General features: G+C 39.7%; 2 protein-coding genes across 2 annotated transcripts in view; both read left to right on the top strand.

The window, feature by feature from the left end:
• Positions 1-12,851, top strand: part of LOC308671878 (hemicentin-1-like) — a 39,153-nt gene extending 26,302 nt beyond the window's left edge. The window contains exons 16-24 of the mRNA XM_081334361.1: positions 1,170-1,424; positions 3,649-3,912; positions 5,034-5,303; positions 6,144-6,404; positions 7,403-7,502; positions 8,330-8,393; positions 8,954-9,111; positions 10,217-10,301; positions 11,717-12,851. Coding sequence (XP_081190487.1) covers positions 1,170-1,424; positions 3,649-3,912; positions 5,034-5,303; positions 6,144-6,404; positions 7,403-7,502; positions 8,330-8,393; positions 8,954-9,111; positions 10,217-10,301; positions 11,717-11,881 — 1,622 coding nt within the window. The 3' untranslated portion in view covers positions 11,882-12,851. The remainder of the gene's footprint in view (positions 1-1,169; positions 1,425-3,648; positions 3,913-5,033; positions 5,304-6,143; positions 6,405-7,402; positions 7,503-8,329; positions 8,394-8,953; positions 9,112-10,216; positions 10,302-11,716) is intronic.
• A 4,015-nt stretch (positions 12,852-16,866) lies between these two features.
• LOC308671877 (G-protein coupled receptor 42-like) lies at positions 16,867-17,814 on the top strand (the record flags this gene model as incomplete). The annotated part of the gene is made up of 1 exon (XM_081334360.1): positions 16,867-17,814. One exon carries the CDS (start codon positions 16,867-16,869, stop codon positions 17,812-17,814), a length of 948 nt encoding a protein of 315 aa, XP_081190486.1.
• Positions 17,815-19,577: the final 1,763 nt, after the last annotated feature.

The raw sequence follows: 19,577 nt of genomic DNA, 5'->3' as shown, positions 1-19,577 counted from the left end.
GAGAGAGGAAAAAAAGTGTATACGTACCTTCATAAATAAATAAATAAAATATTTAAAAATGAAACAAAACTCTTTAAAAATACCAACCCCCCAACAATTAAACAAAACTGAAAACACAATCTTCCAAAAGAAGAAATAAATCTAAACAACCCTCCCCCCAATAATTCTATAGATAAATGTAGAAAAGTCAATTTAAAGAAGGAAAGAATGAGATTGCAGAGTTTGAAATTGTTTAGTGGAATGATATTATTTCTGTAAATCGTAGCATTTTGAACACCTCTCTTTTACAGATTGGGAAGCCCAAGAGAGGTCTTAATAAAAAAGGGGATCTATTTAACTGTCAGGGTTCAAACTTTTAAAGGATAAAATCAACATCTTGAATAAAGTCCAGAACAATACAGGTAGTCCTTGACTTACAACCATTTACAGCATCCTGCAGTCATGTGACTACAATTTACAATGTTAGAAGAGCCGTGGTGGTGCAGTGATTAGAATGCAGTATTGCAAGCAAACTCTGCCCACTGCCAGCAGTTCGATTCTCACCAGCTCAAGGTTGACTCAGCCTTCCATCCTTCCGAGATCAGTGAAATGACGACCCAGATTGTTGAGGGGCAATATTGTGACTCTGTAAACCAGTTAGAGAGGCTGTAAAGCACTGTGAAGTGGTTCATGAATCTGCTATTGCTACTGGTATTTTTCTGGAAACCAACTTTCCGTGTTTCTGGCAAAAAATGCTGATAGCAAACAATGGTTTTGCTTAACAGTCATGAGGTTTGCTTAATGACTACCTCAAAAGAGGGGGGGAGGGTGTTTGTGTGTGTGTATCATATGATGACACAACAAAAATTGCAGGCTCAATTACAATACACAGCTGACCCCATCCCAAATGGTTGGGTTCAGAGCCACAGAGGGCTGAAAATTAAAAACAAAATGAAACAAAACAAAAACCCAGGTGTGACTAGATTAATCAAGCGGGCTGGGCTTTTGACTGAATTTAAATTTAAATATTAAAGTGGATATATTCATGAGCTCAAAACTGTTCTCCTTTTTGTTATCGTCTTCTTGTCCACATCAGATTAATTTATTCCCTTCCCCCTTCAGGAAAAAGAAATTGCCAAATATTTGAGTTACAAAAAAACCTGAGATCAATCTTGTTTTCAATCCCTCAGATCCACCAAAAGTCAACATTATAATGCCACACTCACACATCCAAGAAAAGGACTATGTGATTTTGAGCTGTTCAGCCACTGGCAATCCTTCTATCAGTGCTTATGAATGGTACAAAAGCAGCAAACCTGGTATTATCGCGGCTAAAAAGGATCTGCGATTTGAGCCAATTCAACCCATGGATTCTGATACCTATCACTGTGTGGCCCGCAACAGGATTGGCCAATCAAATGCATCTGTCACACTGAATGTTCATTGTAAGTAGAAACAGATCCTGGCACTGGAAGCTGTTTGTTTGTGTGTGTGTGTGTGTGTGTGTGTGAGTGTGTATGTGTGTAAATTTTTTGGATTGCTAACAAAGAATTAAAGGGAGACTGATATGCATTCCAAACTTATTTGTTCTCATCAGTCAGCCATACCCTTCTGAGATTTGTTAGCAATCCAAAAAAAAATTTACACAAATATGAGCTGTCACTACTGTGACCACTGCCTGTGGATGGCCTTGGGTTAGGCTGAAACAGAAAATAAGATTTGTCCCATGTTTGGGACTTAAGCAAGTGCATTCTAAATACTTAACAAATATATACATAATATATATAACCTTGCTAGGCCCCAAACATGGGACAAATCTTATTTCTTATTTCAGCCTAACCCAAGGCCATCCACAGGCAGTAGCCACAGCAGTGACAGCTCATGTTTGTGTAAATTTTTTGGCTTGCTAACAAAGAATAAAGGGATACAGATATGATCATTTTGAAATTATTTGTTCTCATCAGTCAGCCATACCCTTCTGGGATTCGAACCTGGGCTGACTGCATCTTAAGCAGTTGTTTTAACCCCTAGGCCACAGGCTCTCTGATGGCTGACTGATGAGAACAAATAAGTTCAAGATATATATATATATATATATATATATATATATATATATATATATATATATATATATATATATATATATATATATATATATATATATATATATATATATATATATATATATATATATATATATATATATATATATTCTTTGTTAGTAATTTACACAAATATATGAACTGTCCAGTGTGACTACAGCCTGTTCGATGGCCTAGCAAGGTAATCTAAGAGTTAACATATGACACATATTTCTCCCCTTGCAAAAAGGCTAACAAAGCGAGAGAGAACCTGTGGCTCAAGAAGTAAAAACACTGCCTAACGTGCAAGCAGCCCAGGTTCGAATCTCAGTAGGGTATGACTGACTGATGAGGACTAATGAGTCCGAAATGCATATCAGCCTCCCTAAATTCTTTGTTAGTAATTTACACACACACACACATACACACACACACACACACACACACACACACACACACACACACACACACACACATATATATATATATATATATATATATATATATATATATATATATATATATATATATATATATATATATATATATATATATATATATATATATATATATATATATATATATACACACACACACATGCTTCACTCGCATAAGCATGAAACCAAAGACACCAGCCTGAAGATGACAAGTGGGACCTCGTCGAAACGTTGCCAAGACACCCTCAATCCTACACGGGAAAAGACCCAAATATGCCAAGATCTACATATATATATATGGATCAGCAGGGGATATTTTCCATTGTCTGGTCCCCAATCTGTAACAGCTTAAAGCAACCCTTTCTTTTTGTAAGGTGGTATTGCTGGGGATATTGAGAAAAGACAAAGTTATTTTAAACCACAAAGCTGCTACATTCACAGTCATGTGTGTTCTGTGTTCTCCAAAGAACCACTTGGAGAGTAAGTGCTCCACAGCCCTGGTTGTATATCTCTTCTCCTCCAGTAATGCACTTCAGAGCAGCAGAATTCAACTCCATATAATGTCCTTTAGAGGCCATTATATGGAAGGGTAAAATACAGATTTCCAGTTGTTGCAGTTGAATTGATGGAAAAATTTTCATTCTAAAATTATCAAAGTTATGGAACTCTTTAATACTAATATCCTGAAGATGAAACTCACAGCTTTTGTTCCCTGAAATGATAAAATTTGTCTTCCCTCCCTACCATGACAACAACAACAACAAAAATAACAGTTTGAAGTAGCTCTAATTATGAACTGGCCAGTCTATGAAATCTACGTCTGGAGCTGCTGTTTATATGTACTTTTTATTTGGGATCAAATTGGGATTGACATTTTCATACAATTTGCAGCTCTTCAATATTTTGTGGACTGTAGCCCATTGCACACTGCGCCATCTCAACAAAGAAGTGAATCGGGATTGCTGTACTTCTGCTACCAACCTGCCTCGGGTGCAGTGCTTCTGCTAATTAAAAGTGGGGTACAACTTTGCAGAGACACTTCAGAGGACTCTGAGTCATCTCTGCAAGTCATCACAAACAACCTCTTTCAAAAGCTGGCGAGCTCTAGAGTTTGCCTACTGCATCAGAAACCTATTGATTTTGTTTTGCAGATTGCCCCAAGGATGTCCAACTTTTTCATTTAAATCATTTGCCCATAAAGGAAGGAGACCAAGTCATTTTGAACTGCTCTGTGGGCAGTAGTTACCCCAGCAACAACTGGTACAAATTTTTTGAGTCAGGTGTTAACACACTCGTAAACCGGGACTCAACATGGACGTTCTTCGCAAAACCGGCACCACTCACTTCTTACAGATGCGAAGCATGTAATAGTATTGGCTGCACTTCCTCTCCATCCATCACTTTGGATATCCTCTGTAAGTAAGAATAATTATATGATGAGCTGGAAACCTTTAAGCAGCTAAACTGTTCCCAGGGAAATCCACACGAGCATTGGCCATTCAAGTCTTGGATACAGCAAGTATAAGAAATTGAACTTGGAATAAATTATTTTAGGAAATTCAGGTTATAAACCTTTCAGTTTAGACTGAAAGAGCACACTTTTGGTTGGGTTCATAGCCATACTACATCTTTGGGCAGTACACCAGAGGGCTGAACTCTAAAAAATAATAATAAATGGGTGTGACTAGATCAGGGGCCTTCAAACTTGGCCCTTTTATGACTTGTGGACTTCAACTCCCAGAATTCCTCAGCCAGGCACGCTGGCTGAGGGATTCTGGGAACTGAAGTCCACAAGTCATAAAAGGGCCAGGTTTGAAGACCCCTGGACTAGATTAATGAAGCTGCCTGGGCCATGACATCTCCCATCAACCTTTGACTGAATTTAAATTTAAATATTAAAATGGATATATTCATGTGCTCAAAACCTTTCTCCTTTTTGGACTATTAGAATTAGAATTTCAACTGCTATGGGAGGGGATATAGCAGAAGACCCTGCTATGGGCTTCCTGGCTTTATTTTATTATGAGTTAGTTAGAATTAGATCCTGCCTTACTTCTAGGAGCTAAAGGCACACTCCCACCTCTATTTTTCACCACAATAAAAACCTTGGGAGATAAGACTGAGTACTGAGTGAGAGTGATTGCCCAAAGTCACTCAATTAGCATCCATAGCTGAAGATGTACTTGAACATGCATCTCTTCATCCTAGTTCAATATTTCAACCACAACCTCAGATCAACAAAGCTCTGGGCATAATCAAATCATTGTGGGGCATTACCCCTTATGGTTTGTGCAAGCACACAAACTGAGTAGAGAAATGTTTTAGGTTGGTTTGGGGGGGTATTTCAAAATTTGAGAAGGATTTAATTAAAAAGTATTATAGCTTTGGGTTCAGAAAGGAAAGTGGGTGCTATTCGTTGAGTTGTTCAGTGTAGCTAACATATGCCTTGGATGCTGGTCACTCTGGGCAGTTGTTCATGGTCAAGAGCAATAGGATATCACTCTCTGTGCTTGCATTTCTCCCTTTTCCCCTACAGATGGACCCAAAGATGTCAAACTCAATCGAGAACCATCGGGGTTGGTCTTGGAAGGTAATTCTGTTCAACTAATTTGTAGTGTGAGAATGGCCAACCCCCAGCAACTCAGCTACACCTGGTATAAAAATGGGCAACTGCTGCCACTGAACTCTACAGAAAATGTTCTACTCGTCCAGAATGCCCGTTCAGTGGATTCCGGCATCTACCATTGTGTATCAAAAAACATCATAACAAATGCAAAGTCTCCAACTATTAGGCTGGAAGTGAATTGTGAGTACAGATTCAGTGTATAGTCATGATATTCTTGCTGTGCTCAATGGGTTTTATCTTCTAGGTGAAGTCATTGTTGACTCAAGCTTGATTCTTGGCTACTGCTTTAGGAACAAGGTCATCTTGGTGACTTTGGGCCAATCCCTCTTTTTCAGACTTAGGAAAGAGTTTCAAGAGAAACTACTTCTGAAATTTTGTTAAGAAAACTGCAGGACTTGTCCAGACACTTGGCAGGAGTCAACAACAACAAAACAGAAAACCTACCATAGTGGTCATTGAGCTCTTTTTTCTCCTTTGAAAAATGAAAGCTGTACTTCTCAGAACATGGGGCAGTCTGCTATATTGGGTATGACTTATGTGGCATCTAGTAGAATTTACTGCTGTTGGATGTGATCTTGACCCAATAAGTGATTTTAAAAATGGACAAGATGTATTCAATGGATCTGTTATGTTTGTTGTCTCTTTACTCCCTTCTCAGACTTACACCTGAGATGTAAGCAATAGTGAGAGATCACTTGCTTCTAAGTTCCTCATATGCTTCTAGGTGATTGCTCTATGAAAAAGAATCATGGACTTGACAAAACAATGTTTTGCATGCAACTTTGAGAATTGAGAATTGTGGACTTTGACTCCCAGAATTCCACAACTAACATAACCACTAGTGATAATTCTAAGAGTTGAATTATCAGGAATTTACCAAGGTTGAGAAATAATGGCCATGGAAGCCTATTTCCCCAGGATTCTTCTTGTGTCCTTAAAATTTCCTTTGTCTTGCAGTGATGCTGAGAATCAAATATACAAATGCTGAATTAAATTGAGTGAGTCTTTCTTCTCTGACAGATGGGCCCCGTAATGTTCATCTAACTCTAGATCAGAAAGATGTTACTGAAGGAATGGATATCTATTTGAGATGTGATAATGATGCTTACCCAACGGCGTTTACTTACAAGTGGTACTGGAAAGGAGAAGAAATCTTGATGGAGGATTCAAAAATCCTAGTACTCAGAAAAATTAAGGTTGCACAGTCAGGAGACTATCTTTGCAAAGCATTCAACTCTATCTCAAATGAGGAATCACAACTCATCACCATTAGTGTATCCTGTGAGTATTTCCCTTGAAAAATATTGTTACAGTTCTTAGCTGACCATCCTTTATTATGAAATTCTTGGCAATGGAAAGACAACTAGTCGAACAGAACCAGGCAACTTCTGTTTTGCAAGTATTTTGGAAAATACCTCCAAAATATTTGCATTGGCTTGGACATTCATGGGAATAAAAATCAGGCTGGCTGATCCTAAAGTACATTTTTTTTTTGCATGAGCAACTCATGACTGAAGAATTCTTTATGATGTTTAGTGTGTTTTCAGGAAGGATTTATGTTTTCATACTTGGATTTAGGTGATAAAGCTTGGAAGAAAGCTATAGATTATTTCTTAAAAAGCAAAACAAAAATGAAAACATAAAAAACAAAACTGAATGAAAACCCAGATGTCCCTGTGCAATTCTGTTCATAGATTTTACAAACTGTATTTCTTTCCTTCACTCGCTCTCTCATATTTTTACTAACATTCCCTAATATATGGATTTTCATTTAAACCAGCTTCCATAGTATGATCTATTACTAGTATATATTTTTGAGTACAACTTTCCCAAATATATCCAACTTTCTTTGTGCAGCTTCCCTCAATATATAATTTTGTCTCAATTATATACATTTATTCATATGTGTTTGTGCATGCACATGCGTGAATTTTTAAGCCAAGAGGAGTTGAGAGAACATTGCACATTAAATACCATTAATTTTATGTCTGGTTGAATTGAGAAAATAAGATTTAAGCTTTAAGCCTTTCTTTTTACTATTATCCTTATTTAGAATTGAGTCTGTACAAAGTTATTTCCAGAGTAAAAGCAAATAAACGGCAGTAGTTGAATGTTATTCTACCATTTACCACTTCGGGTCTGCAAGCTACATGAATACAAATATGATGGGGCATTGATTAGCCTAGGTTTGATAAGCAAATAAGGTCATGGACTCAAGTTTACATAAAATCAAATCAAGATCCTGCTAATCTTTATCATTTTTCATTTGTATTGTGCAGATAGCACAGCTACAGTGATGAAACAAAGCTTGATTAGCCTTGGCGTGGTTCTTGCCCTTATTATCTTACTGGGGTTGCTGCTTTATGGCTGCAAGAAATGGTAAGGAAGAGTCAATGGCCTGCAGGCAATGGTCTATAACAGTGTTTTTCAACCTTTTTTGGGCAAAGGCACACTTGTTTCATGAAAAAAATCACGAGGCACTCCACCATTAGAAAATGTTAAAAAATTTAACTCTGTGCCTATATTGACTATATATAAAGTAATTCTCTTGAATAGGAATCAAATAAACACAAAGAAAGTATTTTATAATTACTTTTCAATTTTTCCCACGGCACACCAGGCAACATCTCACGGCACACTAGTGTGCCGCGGAACAGTGGTTGAAAAACACTGGTCTATAATAGTTGATATGACACCAATCCAGCTAATAGGGTAGGGTAGGGTGCCCTGCAGATATGGAGGATGGTGGGGAAGCTCACTTTTTCCGAGGCAGACTTTTGCTTGGTAATATTTTACAAGATTCCTTGCTCCATAAGTGGCTGATGGGGGACACTTCAAAACAAAACCATATGATGAGAAATGAGGTACCATCGGAATCATATCAAACCTTGATTGCAGTCTTTAGGCCAGAGAGATTAAGATCAAATTGAATCAAATCCAGCCATCCAAATGTTCTGGTCAGTCAATGTGTATCCTTAAAAGGACAACGTACTAGTGGTGTTCAGCATGACACTGGGGTACCATGGTCTATATTTGGTGTTTTGCCATTTCTGCAAGAACCACTACAGTTATGAAGTACCAAACCCTCATTTTTGGTAGGACTGGGCCCATCCCACAGGAACAGCAGCATGCTCACAGTGGAATCACAGCATCCATCCCGTGAAACATGCCCTGGAGATGACCTAATTCTGTTTCTCCTCTTGCAGGAAGAAAACAACACGTTCAGACATTGGAAGTACACAGAGGCCAGGCTCATTTTTTGTGAGGAAGGTTAAGACTCATTTTCAATTGTTTTCTATGACACAGTAGAGGTGGAGAGGACATTAAGGAGGATTTGTAGGCCTTTTAGCCCCCTTCCAGTTCTAATACCCTAAATGTTCCTCCTTCTTTTAAATCCAGTGATTGTGTTATTAGCCTATAATACTTCTGGAGGAGGAGGAGGAGGGAGGGAGGGAGGAAGGGAGGGAGGGAAGGAGAGAGAGGGGGGGAACTGGCACTGCTCCTAAACTGGTACTGTTTTGAGGATGTAATGAAGGGAATTGGGGATTTTTCTTATCTAATTTATCTCATAGAGTTCGTGTAGAATTGAAATGTGAGAAAAGATATTAATATACCATTTTGAGCTTTCCAAAGGATCAAAGGGTGACATCATTGCAACAAATAGGTCATAAATGGATACCATTTGGCCAGCATCCAGATTTTCATTTTCTGACAAGCTGCACTGATCAAATTCTTCCTCTTTACTGCAGCTATGAAAATTGGAGGCTCAGTATTATTTCTGGTAAAGTCTTCCCTGACTGGAATATCAAGATTTTTTTTTCTCCCCTTAGGCCAAGCGAGAAGTACCACCGAATAACAACTGCAGACTAAATGAAGGTAGAAGAGGCAGCCTGCAAGACTGCCAGAATGAGGAGCAAGATGGCTCCATTTCATATGCAAGACTCCAGTTCTCCCACAGTGGGTTAAAGGACTCTACTATTTACTCCAGGTAGGATAGTGACGTGAGAAGAGATCTAAGAAATCGTGATGGATACACTGCTGGCTTCAGTTTTTAGGAGGCTCTTGACCTGTTCTGCCCCTTCTCTAACTCTGCCTATTGCTTCCTCTTCACCATGGTTCCCACAGTCCATCTATTTGCCATTCTCTTTGGCTCTCCAGCATCTTCTGGGAGACAGAGAAGTTGAACAAGTTGAGCTTCTGCTTGCTCACTTGGAGAGAGAATGTGAAGAGCCTTATAGCAGGGAGAGGAAAGAGTAGCCATAGGACCAGGAGCTTACAGGGACTGACAATGGACCCCCAATTGATACCACAAGTCTTAACAACTCTTGGTGTTAAATCTGGTTCAATGCAGAGGTCAAGATAAAGTCCTTTAGATTAGGGATCTGCAGATCTTAGAAGAGGCTTCAGTGACGGCTGAAGTGAAGGCTGAAGTACAACTTATCTCCAAAGTACTTTATCAAATGCCCAATACTGAGTAGTGTGTGTTTCCCTTTGTTTAATGGAAGTCATATCTGAGCATTTGCAGATCAAAGTGGTCAACTGAGGCTCACCTTGCAGAGGTGGGGTGACTTAACTTCCACAGGATGCTACATTATATTAGTTTGAAGATGATCAGTTGTGATTCATGCAAGCCTACATCAAACCTCCACGAGGCTGACTAGATGTACAAAACAGCAAATGATTGGCTCCTTGGCTGCTGAAATTCTGTACAGGAGGTCTACCTTTGAAACCATGGCCTTATTTTTCAGTGTATTTGCTCCAAAGCCACTTTAGTTCCAGTCTACAAAGAAGGATAGCAAAGTTCTTGTGGATCCTAAGTAAAAAAGGGAAACATATGTGCTGGTATACAAAACATGCAAAGCAGAAGTCAACTAGAGACACAAATTTGTCTCCTATTAAGAAATCATAGGAGCTTTTCTCTCTCTCTCCCCCCCCCATATTTTATTCTAGTATGTATGTATGTATATATGTAAGGATGTATGTATTTAAAAAGTTATTTTGAAGAGAAGAAACAAATGATAGCAAGGCAACTGCTGCAACACAAACCCAGGTCATCAAATAATCTCACACAGTTAATGTCTTTTTGATTACAGCGTCATGCTTCCAAATGTGGGACTAAATTCCTCAGAGAACAACGTGATCTACAGTGTAGTAAAGAAACCTGCATTGCACCCCAAGGTACATGTCCTGTTTGAGGCGGATCCCTGTGGTTTATGGACAGGGGGCATTCTTGATCCTGTAGCTCAGGTGTTGCTGAGACTGCAGATCTCAGAAAGCTCAACCAGCACATATGGAAGGAATCTTATTCTTTCTTGTTTCATTCCATGGAATGATAGAACGGTTTGAATAGATCATGCAGATGAATAGAGATAGGTCTCCTACGAAGTGATTTTAGTGGTAATACTCAATATTATAGTCTACTGATTTTCTATTCAAAGATCAGGGCCAGATATACAGGAGTCACCAGTTGTGACCCTCACCAGATTTCTTTAGCTACGATTTCTATCACCATCAGGCAATCTGTCAGGAGGCATACTGGCTTGAGATGAGGACATTTGAAATCCAGTTTATGAGAAAGTCATGGTCTTTTGATTCAGCTTCTTCTTTTTAGATTTTTTTTTGTACAATTCATGAGAAGTGATTACCCTTGAAATAGTAATTTATTTCTCTTAAAAAGACAAACATGCGCTTCCCTTTTCTGGGCTGAGTTTATTCACTATAATATGTAGTCCCAAGGGTGTTTGCTGTTAGTACCCTTCTCTCTTGGGCCTGCCAGCTTTTATTTTGATAAAGTCCCTGTACCTTTTTTTTAGCAACATGTAAAGCAGAAATTGAATCATAAACAAGGATGGACAGTTCGGTCTAATTTCCCATTTTTCCACCATGAAATCTTTTTTAGGCTGTTCCTGCATGAGCTTGTAGATTTGTTTGAAAAATGTAAGGTCTGCAAAGATCTTTATTTGCATTGCCATGCACATTTTCCATATGTTTTTGTGCACACTGACTTTATGGACTTTTTGCAAGCAATTTTCCTTTAATTTTAAAGGTGACATGCACATTTTAAAGTGATGACACAGATGATAGAGCTTTGTAAATCTCTGCTTATAACGAGAGTATGGGACTTTTTTCAGTTGAAGTGTAGCTTTCGTGCAGTTTAGGAAGCGAGTCCACCTAAACAGGCTTCAGAAAAACGAAAAGCTGTATGATAGAAAACAGTAGTGTCGGCAGCATTCATTCCCTTCATCAATAAAATAAGCCGACAAACACCCCATCACACAAAGAAGAATGGAAAAGGGTTGTTCACTAAGAATAATCAAGAAAAATATAAGGACATTTGAAAAACCACAAGGCATATGTTGATAGAAGTACTTGGACTTCAAATTGGTTTTGATTAGGTGACATCTGAAAGCTGAATTTCACTTGATCCATTAGGTCAGGTAAAAAAAATGTGATCTGCATTGACAGGTAATGGCTCTCCAGAATTGCAGAGTGGAGTCATTCTCAGATCATTTGAACTTGTCCACATTTAAGTATACCATTCACCCAAATCTAATATCCTTTACCTAAACAAGTTCCTTCTCCTCCTGTTTTAGAATGACACCAAGATGGATTATGAGAATGTGATGAACAAAGAAGAAGAGGAATTGCACTATTCTTCCTTGGTGAACTTGGCGTCACGGTCCCATCCCATCAATGTAGACTTAGAAACAGATTCTCAATCAGAAGACAGTATCCAGTATGCAGCTCTGAGGCACTGATCTAGTCAAGTCTGCAGAGATCAGGACTCTCCAACTGGGGAAGGGATTAGAATTGGGCGCGTCTACAGCTTTCTTTTTACAACCAAGAATAACAGACTTCTGCAGGTAAAAGAAGGAAGTTAAAGTAGAATAAGGGCTAATAAAGCCAGCATTTATGTTTATATTGCTGTATGTTCAAGTCAACAACAGGAGGTATATGGCTGGTATAATGGTCAACTTTTTATTTTCATGACTGATAAAGCTTGCTCTTCTCTTTCTGATATTCAATTTACCCCTTAGAAACTATTATAGAACAGCTCAAGGTTGCTGATATAGTTGGTTCTTTCAATTCTGAGAAATAGGACCTTTTCAAGCTAGAGATCTTCCTCACTAGACAACCCTAATTTACAACTTAGGCCATCAAATGGTCGTGTGTTGTATCTTCTGCCATGGCACACATAAAACAACCATGTCAGATCTATTACCAATCCGTTCTTCAAAATAAATTAAACAATAATCCTAGATACCGTTTTCCTTCTGTCCTTCTCAGAGTACAGTTAGTTTTGTTCAGCCAGGTACATTAAATCCAGCAATCTCAGCTTGATTAGTAGCTTTGTTTTTGTGTATGTGGCTTAATGTGTTAGGCAAACCGAGCCCATTTGGTTAGTGCAGGCGTCTTCAAACTTGGCCCTTTCATGACTTGTGGACTTCAACTCCCAGAATTCCTCAGCCATACAAAGTCATACAAGCCGGTGTGTCTCACTCAACAGCTATCTTGCTTAGCAAAAGAGCTTCTTCTTCTTCTTCTTTTTTTTTTGAAGGACAATGTGTTTGTTTTTATTGCTACCCGAAGCCTTTCTCTGTGAGACTGGCAAACACAGTACCTTCCACAGAGACCGTGAAGAGAGCTTTAAAATCAAGGAGGTCCTTTCAAGAAGGCTATTCCAAGAAGCAGTGCATTTAGAATTAAAACAGAAGATCTTTTAAAGTCTTTTTTGTTTGTTTGTCCCTGTCTCAAAAGTTGTAATTTACACAAACATCATCGCAAGGCAAGGACTACCTGTATCTGTGATGAAGCCATTCCAAAATGTATGATGGTACATCTACTATACTTCATTATAGATTAGGGACAAGCTTATTCTGGGTTGTCCTCCAATGTTCAGATGTTTTGTTGTTCTTCCAGGGAGGCTGTGGGTATAATTACTCATAAAATTCATTTCTGAGTAATAGCAGAATGTGTTTCCCACGACTAAAGGCTCCCTTGCATAAAAATCACTAGACATTTGCCACTTGACATTTAAAACAGACGAAGAATATGCTGGGCTGGAGATCTTCTTGCTGGGTACGGAATTTTTTAAGAAAAAGAATAGTCCACATTACCCATGTGCAGTGCTTTTTTTTGTAAAACAAAAAGGTGCCGGAACTCACACACATCATACAACCCGCCTTGCCTACCCTACAAGGTTCCATCCAAAAAAGGTGCCGGAACTCCGTTCTGAGCGTTCTATGAGAAAAAAAGCCCTGCCCATGTGTAATTCTATAATACAGAGAGCCCAAGTCGGTTTGGAAAGCTGCTCACCCTTCGGCCAATTTATTAAGTACCACAGAAAATTATAATTTGAAGAAGGAAGATAGAGTTGGTAGTTGTTTCCTTGTCAAATGCTAGGCATGCAAATGGGATTAATTTGTAAGTCATTCTTACACCCGCTCCCTGGGAAAGCAGGCGTCCTATTCATCAACAGGTTTTAGTGGCACTTAAAGATGCCAGCCCTCAGCAAATCAACAAACACCATTGGAGGAAGGAGCTGCGGTGAGGAGAGTGAACCATGCCCACCACTTAGAGGAAAGGCAAACAACAGCTGGAGCCAGGGGAGGTCCAACAGCAATTTGGTCAATATTCTTCATTCATTGGCTAGATAACTGTCAGAGAAGTCATTATGGACCCCATTTACTCTCTAACCAATCCTGACCTTTTGGACATTTTATCAGATAACACCACCCTGTTTGCTTTTGTGCCACGCAACTGTGCAACAGCTTGATCTGTTATGGAAGTCTGGCTGATTGACGAGGCTGTTTGTGTTGACAGAATAGAGTCCACACAGTTAAATGTAGTGTAGCAAAGTGCTTAGCTATCTGGGGAAGACACGCCTTAGGGCTGGATGCTTCCAGAAGATGCTGACTCTGATGCCTTCAGAAACTCCAAAGCTTTGTGTACTGTACCAAAAGGAAGAACTTTCCCAGTACCCCACCCCACCCCAAAAAACCCACCACCACCCACAACAGTTTCTTGCATTGCGATGGAAATCAATAGATAGTATTAGTGACTCTTTGGTATAATAAATAGAGGGTTGGGTTTTGGTCCCAGTACGTGGATCATGCATGTAATTAAAATGGCTGCTTCTCCAAGAGTGAAGGAAGCTGGTGATGGGTTTGGAAGACTGCTTTCTTGACTTGTTGCATTGTTATGTAGACCTACAACTCAAGGACTTGGCAGGGGCCCTTGGACACTCTTTCCCAGTCTTCTGAGTGTCTATAGAAGACACTTCTGTTGGAATAGTTGGCCAAGCCTGAATGTACTGCCACCATCGCTGCCTGCAAATCATAAATGGTGATTCTCCAAATCTATTTTGTTTTTTTGTTGTTTTTTTCCTGAAGAAACCAACAACGTATACAGGTAGTCCTTGACTTACACCAGTTCATTTAGTGACTGTTCAAAGTTACAACAGCCCAGAAGCAAGTGATGTATGACCATTTTTCACACTTAAGACCTTTGCAGCATTCCCCATGATCGTGTGATCAGGATTCTGATGCTTGGCAAACGGTTCATATTTATGACCGTCGCCGTGTCCTAAAGTCGTGTGATCCCCTTTTGTGACCTTCTGACAAGTGGGGAAGCCGGATCCACTGAACAGATCCACGAGTTACTAACTGATCAACTGCAGCGCTTCACTTAGCAGCCGAGGCAAGAAAAGTGGTAAAATGGGGGTAAAATTCCCTTAACGAATGTCTCGTTTAACAACAAAAATGTTATGCTCAATTGTGGTCGTAAGTCGAGGACTACCTTTATCTATCTGGCTCACCATCTTCTCAGTTAGGAAGTAAATCTTTGAGATAAATACTACACACACACAACCCAAGACAACCCTCTCAAAAGCTCCCCAGATCACTTCACTTTTGAAAAGAAGAGTTTCTCTCTTTGATAGTGCTTACTTGACAACTAGAACTGATGTGCTATCATCAGGGGTGTGTTACATTAAAGAGACAATTTTGTCCTTCCTGATTGACTCAATTTAGAGAATAAACTTTCCACCCGGTCATCAGAGCATGTTTCCTTCCTGAAGAACTCAATCTATTTTCACCCTCAGGCCAAAATATTATAATACGACATGCAACTTAAATTATGTGTATATATATATGTGTGTCTATGAGTGTACGTATATGAATGTGTGTGTGTGTGATACTTAAAAAAAAGGCATTGGTTAGTACCCAATGGTAATTTACAGAGGCTGGATACGTAATGAATGTATACACATCTATACAGAGGATGAATATATCCGAATCTATTGTATATCATCAATATCTATATTTAACATCAATATCTCTTCCTGCGTCTGTCTCTTTCCCTCAAAGATTCCAGGTCACATAGAAACAGGTTATCCTTTTTTAAACTTGGCTGATTGATATAGATGAGCATTTTTAATATGGTTAATGCAATGTGCTGATAAGAAAACAACATAAAGCCAACAGGGATTGATTAAAGTGTAAGCTTTTTCCACGGGGTGTCGGTGATTTTTTTTTTAAAGTTCAAGTATTGGCCACAATGATGTGTGATGGCTTGTCCCCTTTTCACACATGGCTCAATGTGCATAAAGAGATGTGCAGCTTGCATTTCATACTTCTGGTGTGCCATTATTGCCTTTTTTAACCCTCTCCCTTTTGACAAGAATTAGTCCTTGGGTAACAACTATAATTGGAGTCTGCCCTTTACGATTGTAAGCGATCATGGTCATAAAATGGGTCGGTCATATGACTGACCCAATTTTACCTTTTTTTTTGGGTGACACCCAGTAAGTGAACACTGTGGTTATAAGGGCGAATACCACGGCCATTCAGCAAACCCATTTTTCGCTCTGGCACAGTTTTGCCAAAAATAAAAAAATGCTAGAGTCTTTGTGTTTTTTTTTAAAATCATTGTAAAATGCTGTCAACTAACTGGGACATGGCGAATGCACCTAAAGCGTGGTCACATGATCAGTGTGTGTGTGTGGATCCTGTCAGAATTGGATCCGGGTCATAAGTCCCCCTTTTTCAGTTAAGTTGTAACTTCTCCCTCTAACTATTGTTGCCTGCATATGGTGTGATCCAGTGGTGGGATTCAAATACGTGACCAACCGGTTCTCTGCGTGGATGCTGCTTCCGGAAGTCCATTCTGGGTCTGGGCAACAAAAAATTAGTTACTGGTTCTGCCGAAGTGGTGCGAACTGGCTGAATCCCACACCACCGCTGTGATCTTAAATCATAAGATATAATGGGAAAAAAAACCATTAAAGTTTAAGGTTTTGGATATTAGAAAATTCCAGTATCAGATGACTTATTCCACATTTCCAGACTTGCAGGCCTGCAGCAGTGGCCCAGCTTCTAGGGATTCGGACCCCTTTCTTCATCACTTGTTCCATCTTCCTGTACCTCAGATTAGCCCAGGCATAAGTCCAGTGGGCCATGAGAAACTTCGTATGACTTTCCGGGATTTATGGCTTTATTGCCCTGGCTCATAGTCACTTTCACTGAGCAATTTCTCACGGTCCATTTCACCAAAGGCCTGCCCTGCTCCATGCTTCTTGCATCTGCTCTCTCTCTCTCTCAGTCACTCACTCTCTGTCACACACCCAACTATTTAACAGCTAAACCTGGGACATTCTCGGCACTGCTTCTGCTGTTTGAAAATAGACGGGAGCAATAAGCGGACAAGCCGGCTTTGCTCCTTCCTGCGCACTGAGTCTGATGCAATGGCAATTTGGGAGATCACGTCTTTGGTGGTCTATGGGGCAACCATCCTCTTGGGATTGCCCTCCAATATCCTGGCCCTTTACATCTTCTATTGCCGTGCCAGGGTTCGCTTGACGCCCAACCTCATCTACATGATCAACCTTTGCCTCTCTGACTTGGTCTTCATTCTTTTCTTACCTCTCAAGATGCTGGAAAAAGGAAAGATGGACTGGACGATTCCAGGCTTCCTGTGTCCTCTTTACAATTTGATTCATTTTGGCACAATTTACACCAGTGCCGGTTTCCTAACGGCTGTGAGTGCGGGTCGATTTTTGGGAGCTGTTTATCCCATCCATTATAAAGTTTACAAAAAGCCTTGCTATTCCTGCCTGGTTTCTGTGGGGATCTGGACCTTGGTGGGATTCCACGGCATTCTCCTCTTTGCTCTTGAGACCTCCAGGGACACCAACTCCAGCCTTTTCGCTGGTAACAGCTCTTCCTGCTACCACAACTTCACTGAAGACCAATTGGCTTTATTGGCCCCTGTGCGGCTGGAACTCTCTGTGGTCTTGTTCTTTCTCCCCTTGCTAATCACAGCTTTTTGCTACGCTGGATGTATCCGTGTCCTGGTTGGGTCGCATCTCCATCTGAGGAAGAAACGCCGCGCAATACGGGTAGCCGTGGCCACTTTGTCTGTTTTTGTCCTCTGTTTTGGCCCTTATAACGTATCCCATGTTGTAGGCTTCATCTATGGGGAGGATGTTTGGTGGCGCACCGTGGCTCTGCTTCCAAGTGCATGCAACGCTTTTCTGGATCCCCTCATCTTCTACTTCCTCTCCTCTGCCATGGACGATGGGATTGTTCAAGTTTGGCGCTCGCTGAGAGCGAAATATAGCTCCATCCGGATGAAGATTGTCTTGGCTCATGGAAAATCAAAGACCCAACAGGGAGACAGTGGTATTGCCTGAATTCTTCATTTCCCACAGTATCCTGTAATCCTGTAGTCTCCAATTTATGGGATTAGACCATCATACTTTAACCATTCAGAAAGGGAGTTGGTCTTTTCAGCATCCATGATGAAGAACAAATGTGAGCTGTGCTGTATGTTTGCAGCATATACATAGCCTGTCTGACCAAATAATAATAAGCTCAAGAATTTATACAGGTGAGGGACCAGCTAAAGAAATGTCATCTTAGTTCTGCACCTTTTTAATATATATTTTGGGGTCATTTTACATGGCACTGAGAAGACAGCAGTGGAATTCAATGGCTCAGAGTGTGGGGTCTGCCCCCCACACAAGTGGAAGCTGATGTTGCAAAGCATTCGATGAGATTAACAGCAGAAATTGTGGAGAAGTGAGAACATTCTAGTTGTAATCTGTTCACATTTTTGCAATTAGATTGGAAAGGAGAACTGGACAATAGAAACGGTGTAAACGATCCAGAAGAATTACAACTTCTGAGATCTTTTATTCTCTCTGGAAAACAGACTGCAGAAATCGAACTCACCACTGGGGTGTAGGCATGCATTTCTCAAGGGCTAAGGTGTTCGCAATCCTGAAGGAGATCAAATGTATGTTATCTCTGCCCCGCAGGGCAAAAAACAACAACTGTTTATTTAAAATACATTGAGGAAAAAAAAACTGACAGAGGATCCTTAACACTTATATTTTAGTAAGATGACTTATGACAATGTCCTTTTGGAGTAGGGAAGTTGCGTCTTGTATGTTCTTTTTGTACCTTGGAAATAATATTCGAGGTTCTTCCGTACAGCAAGTGGCTGTTAACGGCAAAAAGAACAGTGGAATAGATGGAAGCTTTCTTTCTCCCTCTTAAACGCCCTCTTCCTAATATTTGGTGCTGGAGGCAACCCTCGCTTTCTGCATAGCTGGATTTATGTATAGGAAAACCAGGGAGATGCTTCAACTCATTTTTTTCTCTCAGTTTAACCTGTCTTAGAATTATGCGGACAATAATTAGAAGGAGGAAACTCTGGGCCCTTCATCTTGAATTCCTGAATGGAAGGAGAGACGGGCAACTAAACTAAATAATAAAAGAATAGCAGGGAGCAGTCAGTGCACTCACACACTGAGAAGAGCTTTCACAGAGAAATGTTTTTTTTTTCCTTTTTGAAAATGGAAGGAAAGGCCAGCTTGCTGTTAATGAGCGAGGTTGCAAAAAGAATTGGAATGAGGTCCAGGGGAGCTAAAGGTTTCCCCACTTATAGCTTCAGTACCACAGGAGAGAGGAAACCGGGTGCCTTCTACTCCCTGATCTGAAAACTGGTTCCACTCTCAAACTGCTCTTGTATTATGAGTTATCCTGAGGTAATATGGGCGGTCTATAAATTTGATAGATAGATAGATAGATAGATAGATAGATAGATAGATAGATAGATAGATAGATAAACATGGATGATAGATGATAGATAGTTCATGGATAGAAAGATGATAGATGATAGACAGATAGAGAAACATAGATGATAGATAGATAGATAGATAGATAGATAGATAGATAGATAGATAGATAGATGATAGAGACATAGATGATATATAGACATAGATGATAGATGGATGATAGATAGATGATAGATAGATGATAGAGACATAGATGATAGATAGATAGATATAGATAGATAGATAGATAGATGGATGATAGATGATAGATACATAGATGATATATAGAGACATAGATGATATATGGATGATAGATACATAAATGATATATAGAG

The sequence above is a fragment of the Vipera berus genome (genome assembly GCF_964194415.1).
Source record: "Vipera berus genome assembly, chromosome: 9".
NCBI classification, from domain to species: Eukaryota; Metazoa; Chordata; class Lepidosauria; order Squamata; family Viperidae; genus Vipera; species Vipera berus.
This window is presented reverse-complemented; position numbering and strand designations above follow the sequence as displayed.